The 13302-nt window shown below is 43.2% G+C and overlaps 1 protein-coding gene across 1 annotated transcript in view; it reads left to right on the top strand.

Moving 5' to 3' along the window:
• The window catches only part of LOC137412369 (ankyrin repeat and death domain-containing protein 1A), a 145099-nt gene that overhangs the window by 21048 nt on the left and 110749 nt on the right, over positions 1-13302 (top strand). The window contains exon 4 of the mRNA XM_078781859.1: positions 6633-6731. Coding sequence (XP_078637985.1) covers positions 6633-6731 — 99 coding nt within the window. The remainder of the gene's footprint in view (positions 1-6632; positions 6732-13302) is intronic.

Here is a 13302-nt window from a genome sequence, read left to right as displayed (position 1 = left end):
GTAACTCTTCTCACCCGAACTGCTCTGGCTCTCTGACTCAACCGATGACTCACGTATTCTGCCGCGGGGGGCTCTGGGCACAGGGTTATATGGCCCCGCCCTAGCCCGAATCGAATGTTCCAAACCCTGCCTTTTGCCGCAGTGGTAAGTCATTCCCCTCGAGCCCTGATTGGCGGCTCGCGCTTACCGTTGGCTCCTCCTCCGCCTTCCTTCGGCCTTGGTCGACTTGTTCAGGCCTGCCGCGTGGTATTTCGGTGCCGAAAACCACCCAAAGCACCATAAGGACACCTAATTCTCATTATCCTACTCAACGCAAAACTAACACAGGAAAGGTCTACGCTTACATTTACTAAGAAATAACTGAGCTTAAACGAGGCTACATGTTGCAGTGTAACTAACTAGGAGGGGAAATTAACCTTTATTATAAAACCACAAAACCGCAACAATATGCAGTGCCTGTCAAGTATATGTGTGTATAAAATATACAGTAAAATATGTCACATATATTATGTGTATAAATCACAATCGTGCATGTGTGTACGTGTAAATCACGACGTGTGTGTGTGTGTGTGTGTGTGTGTGTGTGTGTGTGTGTGTGTGTGTGTGTGTGTGTGTGTGTGTGTGTGCGTGCGTATGCGCACGTGTGTGTGCGTGCGTGCGACGTGCGTGCATGAAATATGTTAAAAATATGTGTAATATGTCATGCATAATATGTGTGTACACAATATACTGCACAGTGCACAACATGTCACGCATAATATATTTGTGTGCGCAATGCAATTTGTGTATAATGTGTATAATATGTATATGTGTATATAACGTATAATATGTATATAATTATATATATGTACAGTCGGACCCTGACATTCTTGGTGTATACTTGCCTGGAAATTGCCGCAAATGTCGAATCCGCAAATGTGGGGGCATTGTTTGAATGGGAGGGGGGAGGGGGGATATACAGTCACGTGAAAAAGTAAGTACACCCCTTGTAAAGTTTTGACTTTTTCAACATATTTCAACATACAGCTATTTGATCTTCATTTCAACAATATTGAAAGATAAAGGTGATATAATATAACAAATATCATGAAACATTTACATTTTGTAGTCCATTGTATAATTTAAATAAACATAAATGCAAATTTCGCATGTGGAAAAAGTAAGTACACCCTTGGCTCTAATAGGTGGTATTGCCCCCTTTGGCAGAAACAACCTCAAGTAGGCGTTTCTTATAACTGTCTACCAGTCTCTGACATCGACTGGGAGAAATTTTTGCCCACTCCTCCATGCAGAATTCTTTCAGCTGTGCGATGTTTGAGGGGTTTCTTGCATGCACAGCTCGTTTCAAATCCCCCCACAACATCTCGATGGGATTTAGATCCGGGCTTTGACTTGGCCATTCCAGAACCCTCCATTTCTTTCTTTTCAGCCATTCCTTGGTGGATTTACTGGTATGTTTAGGGTCATTGTCATGTTGCATGGTCCACCTTCGGTTGAGTTTCAACTCTCCGACAGATGGCCTCACATTATCCTCAAGCACCCTCTGGTACAATGAAGAATTCATAGTGGATTCTATGATGGTGAGCTGCCCAAGCCCTGATGCAGCAGAGCTGCCCCAAACTATAATATTTCCACCACAATGCTTTACAGTTGGTATCAGGTTCTTGTGGTCAAATGCTGTCTTTGGTTTTCACCAAACATGTCTTCTGGTACTGTGGCCAAATAGCTCTACCTTTGACTCATCCGTCCAGGGCACATTGTTCCAGAAGTGCTGGTCTTTGCCTAGGCGTTCATTGGCAAACTTTAGTCTTGCCCTGATGTTCTTTCTGGACAGCAAAGATGTCCTCCTGGCACACCTCCCATGTCGATCAAATTTGTGCAGCCTCTTTCTGATGGTAGACTCGTGCACTTTGACATCAACAGTGGCAAGAGCTACCTGTAGGTCCCGTGATGACATTCTGGGGGTTCGTAGAGACTTATTTCAGCATCTTGCGGTCTGCTCTCGGGCTGAACTTGCTGGGGCGGCTTGGCCTGAACAAGTTGGCAGTTGTTTGGAATCTTCTCCACTTGTAGATGATCTTCCGGACAGTTGAATGATTGATCTTAAATTGTTTGGAGATCTTTTTAAATCCCTTCCCAGACTCGTAGGCATCTATAAACTTCTTTCTGAAGGCCTCGGAGAGCTCTTTTGATATAGACATGGTGACACCGCACACTTCAACAACAAAGAGCAAACCAAACTAAATGTCTGAGGTTTAAATAAGACAGGTTCCTCCAAGATCCTCTCTAACGATGTTCTAATCATTTGCACCTGAGCTGGTGCACCTGATTCTAATTTTAGGTATTTGAAGTTGTGATAAATGTAGGGGTGTACTTACTTTTTCCACATGCGAAATTTGCATTTATGTTCATTTAAATTATATAATGGACTACAAAATGTAAATGTTTCATGATATTTGTTATATTATATCACCTTTATCTATCAATATTGTTGAAATGAAGATCAAATAGCTGTATGTTGAAATATGTTAAAAAAGTCAAAACTTTACATGGGGTGTACTTACTTTTTCACGTGACTGTGTATTCTTTTACTTTTTTTTAATTTTAAATACGTGGTCTAGTTTCGTGGAAAAGCTATGACGCAGAACAAATCAGGTCACAACATAACAAAGGGAACAACAGGAGAAAGGGGAAACGCCAACATCAGGGCAGAGGGAGAAAATAGATGGAGACGGACAAACAAGGGATGCAGGTAATGATGAGGGGTAAGGGAGAAAGCAAAAGGGTGAACAAGATGGATCCATAAGCAAAATTTTTGGAGAGGTGTGTATGGTTCAACAGGTGTAGAAATATCGTGATTTTAGATGGGGGATGACTTGTGATAGTGATGAAAAGCTGTATTGAAGATCTGAAGGAAATAATGAGATTGAAGAGAGTATAGAAGGTGGTACCACAGATGGGGGAAAAAAGAGGAATAAATGAGTGGAGGTGAGCAGTGGTTCTCGATTTAGACAGTTTCACTAGGAGGGGGTTGCTGCTGGACCGCGTGCTTCCTGAAGATACCTGAGAGGGACAAAGCACGGAGAGGGCAGAGGGTGCAAGTCTTAACAAGGCACCACCTTGACATGGCACCACCAGGTTTTAGATGAGGGAGACAAGCTTGAAAGCTCATTCTTGAGATTGGACAGATGTTGTTTTCTGGCTCTCCGGGGAGTAGACACACTTGTTGCGAGCTTTGTGGAATGATCTGAGGTTGTCTTCAGTTGGGTTTGCCTTCCAGGAGGTGAATGAAAGTTGTTTTAAAGCATCTGCCTCACCTGAGGATTCAGAGTACCAAGAGTGGGAGGATGGGTATGATAATTGAAGTGATAGGATGCATCTGTGCATAAGAGAAAGCAGGTTTCTATGGAAGAATTCCCAAGCTGAATGAATATTAGTGGTGGTGGATATAGGAGACCAGGCTTGATGTGTAAAAACAAAAACAAAAAAACAAACATTTTAAACCGCAAATACGCGAAGTGCGAATGTAGAAGCAGGTCACATGTTATGAACCGCGGGGATACGTAGGGGTCCGTGAATGTTGAGACCGCGAATGTTAATGTCCGACTATAATATGTATGTACAATATAATAATAATATGTTATAATAATACATCATATAAAATAATATTGGCCTATACATAGAATATGCATGCATACAATACACAACATAACATGCCACGCACAATATGTGTGCACATAGTACATAATATAACATGTGTGCACATAATGCTCCTCGATGGGTTGGAGTCGGCAAAACCCATCAAGCCACAGGTGCCTCCTTTCCCCCTCCCCTCACCAAAGCTATCCAAGAAGCTGCCATATTTGGCACGGTACTGGGTCTTGCAGAGCTCAGTTCCCTGCAGGCAAAACATGGCAAAAAGGGGGTCACCAATTCTCGGGTTTTTGCTCTCAGCATGATGTCGGAAAATCCCAGCAAGCTGCCAGGCCAGGCCACACCCCAGATGATCCATGCGATTTCGGGTGCCATGCCTGTGGCCTTCTGCCTCACCAGAGCTGCCATAGACTTAGAAGCCACCACATCTGGCACGATGCTCGATCTCACTTCGGTCTCCCACATGCTCAACGGATGGAGCTCTACAGGAGGAGGTCACGTGCACTGCCCATCTCACCAAAGCTGCAGCATACTTCCCATACAAGCCACCACATCTGATGCATTCCGCGGCACCACCTCGGCCTCTCTAATCCTTAACAGACGGAACCCTGCAATGGGAGGTCCATAAAAGCCCGGGCTTTCCCATCCGACAGCACGGGGCCCACAAGTCCCTCCAAGCTCCAGAGCCAGGCCACGGCCCAAACGAACGTTGAACAGTGCGACACTGACCACCTCGTGCACATCTCATCCCAACAAAGCTGCCGTTTTCGGGTCAGTCTTCACTGTCTTCGAAACTGATGTATTTGACACAGCCCCTCGTCCTCTCGTTTTTGGGTCGCGAGAGGGAGGCGGCACGATCGACAAGTCATGCCGCCTCCCTCATTGCCACCATCTTATGTGGTCCTTTGGTCTAGGATGATCCCTGGCCGCCAAGCAACTGCTTCAGCAGAACCAAACTATTTCGATGAAACTTCACCACAACCTTAATCACCCATGATGTACCAATGTTTGTTCAAGGCATTAGAAACATTGGGGTCTTAGGACGTATATGGGGTTGGGGGAAGGGGGGGTTTACCCCCAAAATAGGTATTTTTTTTGTTTGTTTGTTTAAAGCCTTATGATTATGTTAGTATGATTATTTATGCCGCCCTCTCTTATAGCAACCACTGAAATTGGTTTAAAATACCCTTATTCGGTGCAGTATGCTGTTTACTCTACCAGGTGGAGCGCCTGGGGTATTGCCCCTATGTTTTCATACCTGTTGATAGTACCATGGGTCCGGTCGTAGGCACACAAACCTCCCCCCTCTTGCGAGGGGATTGGGGGTGGAGGGGTGGGGGAGAAGGGACTTGCCAGTACTCCAAAAGGGAGTGGGTGTTTCCAGTCCACCTAAATATGAAAGGCACTCAATGCATCTCATCTGCAGCGCAACATCCCTCTCACCCATGTCACTCCATGACCAGCCATCCTCTACCCCAGCAACATATGAAACGTACAACTGCTCACCATTACCGTCATATCCTTGAAATTATACCTCCTCCCCCCAAAACACCTCCATGCGCTGTCACATTCACAACTATCTATAATCACAGTCCATAGAATGTCATCCCCCAAACAATATATCCTCAACCACACTCCCCCCGAAATTCATTCTTCTGATGCTACAGTTAGTCGTGAAATGAGAGACCACCTGGCTAGACTCCACTGTGGACACCTCTCTTATGCAATATCAACATAGGTTCCAACCCACACCAAACCCAACATACCCCTCTGTCTATCCTCCTCACAAACCACTACACATATTATGACTAACTGCCCTCCTTAGTCCAACACAGATACCTTTTCAACAACTCTTCCACACTGGGTCTCTTGGAGCATCTGATGGACTCGAATGGATATTTGAGTTCTTGCTTGAAGACGTTGCTTGCTTGACGAGGAGCTGAGGCTACTACTGCTACTACTACTACTACTACTACTACTACTACTACTACTACTACTACTACTACTACTACTACTACTCCTACTACTACAAGAACTCTGATTTGGATTGTTTAACAGAATAGACATGGCTTTTTCATCCCATCGAACTTCCATGATATAACCAAAGTGTGACATAGTCATTGGGATGTAAAGCAAGGACCAACCACAACAACTCGTCCATTAAATACTCCTTGAAGCTTCACGCATGCCTTTCATCCATTTGGTCAATGCGTGGTGTCTGGCACATGCTGTGGTGCAAAGAATGGATATCCCAGGGCCCAGAAATGTGAGGTTAGGTTTTGTGGAGTGACAATGTCAGTCTGATTGTAGGGGCTGAGAACCCCCACTTACAGACAAAACACCAACGTCCTCAAAATCTGAAATAATTGAGGGATAAACTCTGCAAGAAGTAGAAGAATCCTCCTTCAACCGATTAAAAACTTGGGGCAGATGTGAGTATTATTAAGGTTCCAGGCTGTGATTACCAAACGTAGAGGCCCTAAAAGACAAGACATCACCAAACACAAAGGCTTGTTATGCATTGTGAATATTGTACACTCATGGCTTTTGGGAGCAATCTCACGTTTAATTATACGTGTAGATTGTAGTAATTAAACGTGTAGGTTGTCAAATGTAGGTTGTAATAAGAAGCAATCTCACATTTAATTAAATGTTCCTTTTCTTGTGGTTGAATTCTGGTGTGCTTAAACAGCTGCCAGGTGTTATTTTAATAACTCACCAGAAGATGTAGTCCAAAGGTTTTCACCTTTCCAATAAGTTTCAGGGCAAAAAATATCATCGAGCCTCTCTTCTAATGTCATCCGGAAGCTCAAACGCCACGAGGAAAAAACGTGACACTGTGACGGTGCTACATAGAAAAAAAGGATTGACATCTGTGCTTCATTTTGCTTCATGGTCGAGGGCAGAGTTTTGTGACTCACCCTCATAGTGATTATGCACATGCCTGACAAGGTTGTTGATTTTACTTGTGCCTCTAGTTTGGAATGAATGCTCTTCTACTGGCTGCCTGGTTCGGACACCTAAACGTTGTACAACTGCTCATCTGTGCTGGAGCAAAGGCTGCTTGTAAAAACAAGGTGTGTGTGTATATATATATATATATACATGTACAAGTGCACAAACACATAATCATGCACATTTGCAGTACATATGCAGGTTTGTTTGTTTTTGTATAAAGAGTCAAGTATTGTGGAAGAGATAGAACACAGAATGGATCAGGAGGCAACAGAACAAAAGGAACAGCAGAAAGAGATGGGGAAACACCAACAGCAGAGTTGTTGTTCTTTAACGGCCACTATTATCCCACCTTGTGGGGTCGCCCGTGGGAAGCTTGGCCCAAGTCTTTCACGAACCGGCCTGGCCAGGCCTGACATTTGCCTAGTTAGAGCAGGAATTTGGAATTTGGCCATGGTGCAGGCGATACTCGCCTACTCTTTGCGAAGGACACTGTGGGTTATTTAACGTCCACCAATGCTGGCAGACGTGACTCCCGGTTTAACGTCCAGCCGAGGGACGGCACACACATTGGTGAATCACCCTGCCTGTGAAACACCAAACTGGCAGTTTATAGCTAGGTCGGGATTTTAACCCAGCCAAGACAGCTTAGAGGCGAGTGTGTGTACCTCCAGGCCATCCTGTCAGCTCAAACACCAACAGCAGAGCTGAGAGACAAAATATACAGAGACGGACAAAAAAGGGATGTGGTTAAAATGAGCGGTAGGGGAGGACGCAGAGGGTGGACAAGATGGATAGAGGAGCAAACTCTTAGTAATGAAAAGCCAGAAATTAGGAATGAGGTGGGCTTGGTTGGAGGGGGAGGGGCGGTGATTTCAGGGGGGTAGAAAAGACTATGGGGGTGATCTGAGATGGTGGTGAACAGCTGTCTTGAAGATCTGGATGGAGGAATGAGAATGAAGAGAATGTGGAAGTTGCTTCCACAGGTTGGAGAACGGAGGAATTAATGAGTGGAGGTGAGCAGTGATTCTGGATTTTGGGAGTTTCGCCAAAAAGGGGGTGACGGTGGACCATGTGCGCTCTGCAGAAAACTGTGGGTGACATGCATGTAAAGAGCAGAGAGTCCAACACCAGAAAGGAGAGCAGTACTCCATAAAGCTGTGAAGGCCTGGTAGGTGGATAAGAGTTCAGGTGTGCCAAGGAAGGACTTTGCATGACGAAGGATGACCAGTCAGCGGCTGTCCTTGGAATTCAACTTAGAAATGTGCTTTTCCCCCAGGAAGACCATGACTGATAGTGAGACCCAATAGATTTGGTCACGTAACTTCTTCAATCAGAAAAATTGTGAAGAAAGTAGATGGGAGGGTTTGCCAGATGGTTATTTTGGAGAGAGATAGTGAGAGTATGAGATTTGTCAGGATTAAAAACATATTTCAGGTGTTCGACCAGCTTGTGATTCTATCAAGGTCTGAAGAGAGGAAAGAAGCTGCAACCTGCCTGTCTGAAGGATAAGGGGTGTGACGGCCGAAGGTAGAGTCATCAGCAAGCAAATAAAGATGATTTTCCAGAGAGTCAGAGATATTGTCAGTGGATAAAGATTATCATCCCCAGAGGGGGGATAGAACCTTGGGGCACTCCAGCCTTGACAGGGAGAGGAGACGGAAGGATTCTGTTGAAAGCCACATGTTGCCTATGAAAGTGGAGGAAGTCAGTAATCCATGTGTGGAGTTGGCCTTTAATGCCATCGGCAGAGAGTATGGAGAGGCAGGGTACTGTATTGAAAGCTGGAGATATGTTCAGAGAGATGGCCGTGATCTCATGTCTGACATTGAAGGCCTCCCTCTATTGTTGGATGAGTAGAAGCAGTAGGTCCAAGGTGGAGTTGGTCTGAATCCAAATTGGTCATCTGACATGAGGTCATTGGAGAAAAGGAAGACTTTTACACCAACTGCAGTGATGCATTCCTTGACCTTACTGATGATTGGAAGTAAGTTGATAGGTTTGTAGTTAAGGGAATCAGTTTTTGCACCTTTTTATCTCCACCACCGAAGATTATGTTTTAATTAACGAAGATTATGATCAACGTGGAGGTATGTTTTCACCCGTGTTTATTTGTTTGTTTATGAACAGGATATCTCAAAAAGTTGTGGACGGATTCAGGCAAAATTTGGTGGAGGGGTTAGGTATATGACAAGGCCGAAATGATTAGATTTTGTTGAATATCCGGATCTGGATCTGAGAATTTTTGAAGTGATTCTTTACCATTTAGTTATAGGACCAAAACGATATAGAGTATAGCATGATATTTCAAAACGTTGTGGACGATTTATGACAAAACTTGGTGGATGGGTTGGTAAGGTGACAAAGTACAAACCAATTCGATTTTGGTTCAGGTCTGGATCCAGATCCGACCTGTCAGTAGGATACAAAACATCAACTGTTCAGCCTGTTCAGAGGTATGCTCTCTACCTGAGTGCCGTTCTTGTTATGCAATGCAGTGATGTTGAACGTCTTCCAAGGAGACGGAAGATGACGTAAGGCAAATTATAGGGCGAAAAGGGCAGAAAGAGGATGTGCAAGAGCAGCAGAGCTGGATTTTAGGACACATGAGCTTGTGCCAACTGGTCCAGTTACAGAATCAGAGTTGGGAGAAACCTCTCCATCTTCTCAGGTGCAAAAACACAGAATCCAGGAGCAGTTGGGTGTGGTACGTTGAGTACAGAGAGTGAGGTGGTGGGGACACAATATTTGTAAGCAAACTCAAAATTGAGCCATTCCGCGTTCTTACTAGCGGAGTCGGCTGTGGTGCCATTTGAAATGAGTGAAGGGATGGGACTGGAAGGGGAGCATACTTCAGAAACAGACTTAAGAAGGTGCCAACAGGTTTTAGAGGAGGGAGACAAGGTTGAAATTTCAATATTGAGGTTGGACAAATGTTGTTTCCTGGCTCTCCTGAGGGTGGACACACACTTGTTGCTAACCTTCTGAAATGATAGTTTGAAATCTACTCTTTCTTGAATGCAGGGATTATTTATGTGTTGAGCTCACCATTACTGGAGGGTACTGAGCTAACAGGGCATGTGTATGACATGCACTTTCAAAAAAATGTATGTTGCAAAGTAAATCAGTTGGCATTATCAATTATGAAACTATTTCAGTTGAATTCAAAAGCACAAGCAACAAAACTATAATTTGACATTTTTTTGCACTTGACAAAGTACTTCTGGTGCAATCATCATTTTTCGCTCACCAACAATGTTATTACTCACGCTGCAGTGGCGGCTGTAGACTGAGCGTGTGAGTATTGCAATGATCCTGTCTGTTTGTTTGTCTGTTCGTCAGCAGAAGAACTGGACGAAGGAAGCTATAATCACCAAATTTGTTGCTGAACTTCATATTGTGAATGTCTTGGACGAGTTAAATTTTGAGCTCACTCGGAAAAATATGCTATGAAAATTCTAACAGGACTATATTTAATCACAACGTGGTCACGCTGCAGAAGAGGTTAGTGCCCTCCGTGGTGGTAATTGCGCTAAGATAAAACGATGCCGTGAATCAGCACCTCCATTGAGTGAATTATAGCTGTAAACAATAATGAGGGCTTTCCACTTCAATCTCCAAATCTGACTTTAAATCCTTTCTGAAAGACATTAAGGTCCATCAGCATGTTAAAATGGCAGAATAGGGCAGATCAAAACTTCACCATGCCTCCGCCAGGATGAACAGTTTATGTTTTGTATCCTAATGATAGGCCAGATATAAATCCGAACCTTAACCAAAATGGAATGGGCTTGTGCTTGTCGCCTAACTAATTCATCCACCTTGTCTTGTCATAATCCGTCCACAAACTTTTGAGATATCGTGTTATACAGTACAGTATATCGGTTTTAGCCCTATAACTCAATGGTGAAGAACCACTTAAAAAATTACACTAGCCGGATCCAGATATTCACCAAAATCTAATAATTTTGTCCTTGTCACACACCTAACCTTTCCACCAAATTTTGTCCGAATCCGTCCACAACTTTTTGAGATATCCTGTTAACAGACAAACCAACATACAGTGTGTTAAAACAACCTCCATCCACCTTCATTTTCAGAGATGATAAGAAAATAGGTCATGGTGGCCTAATTAGCAAAACTGATCAAAAGTCTGATCTGGCCATAGATTGGTCAGTGTGACATAGTTTGTGGAAGGGATTTGAGGACAATGATGGTGCATCGGCATTTTAAAGGATAAGAAAACTCATGCAAATAAGCTAAAGTCATAAATACACCTCTGGTCAAAAGTTTTAGAACACCTCAATGTTTCCAGTTTTTATTGAAATTTAAGCAATTCAAGTCCAGTGAATAACCTGAAATGGTACAAAAGTAAGCAGTAAACTGCTGGAGGTTAAAAAAAAAGTTTAGGTGAGCAAAAACGGGAAAATAATGCAAATTGCACAGTTATATTGTAAAAAACAAAAGGGCCTTCTTCAGGGAACAAGTAATGGGTTAACAACTTACAGCTGTTCTGCAGCAATGTAAGTAAATTAAGTATTGAAAGTTGATGCAAACAATTCCTACAAGTGTCCCAACCTCTGCTGATTACTTGATTACAAACCCCCTGTCTGTATAAAAGTAGTATTGGAACAGACTGTTATTACACCCTCTGAAGCATTATTTGGACAATATTGCACTGCAGGAAGTAGTATATTGCTATCATAATGGTGAGAAAAAGGCAATTAACAAAGGAAGACAGACAGACCATTATAACCCTTAAAAGTGTAGGTCTTTCCTTTAGAGAAATTGCAAAGAAAGCCAAGGTGTCAGTGAGTACAGTTTCTGACACCATCAAAAGGCACTTGGAAACTGGAGGAAACTCTGACAGGAAGAGGTCTTCGATGGGGCAAAACCAAAGACTTTGGCAGACCCAAAGCCACAACAGAATCAGAAGACAAGTTTCTGAGAGTCAACAGCTTGCGTGATAGGCGGCTCACAGGACAACAGCTTCAAGCACAGCTTAACACTGGTCGAAGTAAGCAAGTCTAAGTTTCAACTGTGAAGAGAAGACTTCGTGCTGCAGGTTTGACAGATCGAGTGGCAGTAAGAAAGCCATTGCTAAGATGGCAAAATAAGAAAAAGAAGCTTGCCTGGGCCATGAAGCACCGCCAGTGGACTACTGAAGACTGGAAGAAGGTCTTATGGACCGAGGAATCAAAATTTGAAATCTTTGGTTCATCACAGAGGGTTTTTGTACGTCGTCGAGTAGGCAAAAGGATGGTTCCTCAGTTTGTGACACCAACTGTCAAACATGGAGGAGGAAGCGTTATGCTCTGGGGCTCTTTTGCTGGATCCAGAGTCGGCGACTTGCACAGAGTGACTGGCACCCTGAACCAAAAGGGCCACCACAGCATTTTGCAGCGCCATGCAACACCCTCTGGTATACGCCTAGTTGGTCAGGGGTTCATCCAACAGCAAGATAATGACCCTAAACACACCTCCAGGCTATGTCAAAACTACTAGTCCATGGGCCAGGGCAGATATCGGTACCACCTGGGGGGACCAAACCAAAGTAGTACTAAAATGTTTATAGGGTTGATATGAGTGTAATAAGATATGATAGCCTTTTGAGATAGGTAGGTTTGTCAATAATTTTTAAAACTCATTTTTTGGTCATTAGCGCCATTGTGTAATTTGCAAAAAATGAAAGATACGCCAGTGTCAAATTTCTATCTCCACCAATGTGGATTAAAACAATGCAAATAAGGTTATACCTTCGAGGAAAAGAACAAGATGGTAGGCTTCAAGTCATGGAATGGCCAGCACAGTCTCCAGACTTAAACCCCATCGAGCTGATTTGGGATGAACTAGACAGAATGGTGAAAGCAAAGCAACCTACAAGTGCAACACATTTGTGGGAACTTCTGCCACAGTGTTGGGAAGAACTTCCCGAACAATATTTGATTTACATTGTAGAAAGAATGCCACGAGATCTAAAGGTGGTTATAAAGAATGCCACGAGTGTGTTCGGCGGTTATATCTGCAAAAGGTGGCTACTTTGCTGAGTCAAAAATTAAAATTTAATTTTGTTTAACACAATGATTCTATGATTTATTTTTTTGTCTCCAATTGTTTATTTGTTCTGTGCTTAATTCAGAGTATATTGAGACATTAAACTGCGTAAATTTCAATATAAACTGGAAACATTGAGGTGTTCTAAAACTTTTGACCGGTAGTGTAGGTCAGAGTGACCTATTTGCAAAAAGGTCGATGGTGCATCAGAATATTCAAAGGTTAGAAAATTGAGGAAATATGTCAGCTTAAATCATATGTAAGCTCAGATCAGAGCTTACATATGTCAGCATGACCTCGTGGGACACCCAAAGGAGCAGTATCACCTCTGTGTGAACACATAACCCTTTTCCAAATTAAGAATTTGGTCAAGGTTACAATATTGAATCGGCTTCTTCAAGGAACACATTCTGACCCACTTGCAAAATTTCATGTTCATTCACTGCAGGTTTTCTTTGAAATGCATTAATAAATGGTCTATCAAAGGTCACTGCCTTAAAAGTCATTAAAGGTCAAGGTCAAAAATGTATACGCGCCTGCACAACTTCAGACCAATATGTTTTCCTGAAAATGTGGTGTTTGTAGCTTGTAATTTGGGTGCCATTGTACCAGCAAAAATCGGCTATAATAATGATAGCC

Source organism: Myxine glutinosa, chromosome 7 (assembly GCF_964187855.1).
Source record: "Myxine glutinosa chromosome 7, kmMyxGlut1.1, whole genome shotgun sequence".
NCBI lineage: Eukaryota > Metazoa > Chordata > Myxini > Myxiniformes > Myxinidae > Myxine > Myxine glutinosa.
Note: the sequence above shows the minus strand (reverse complement) of the source record. Positions and strands in the feature narration are given on the sequence as shown.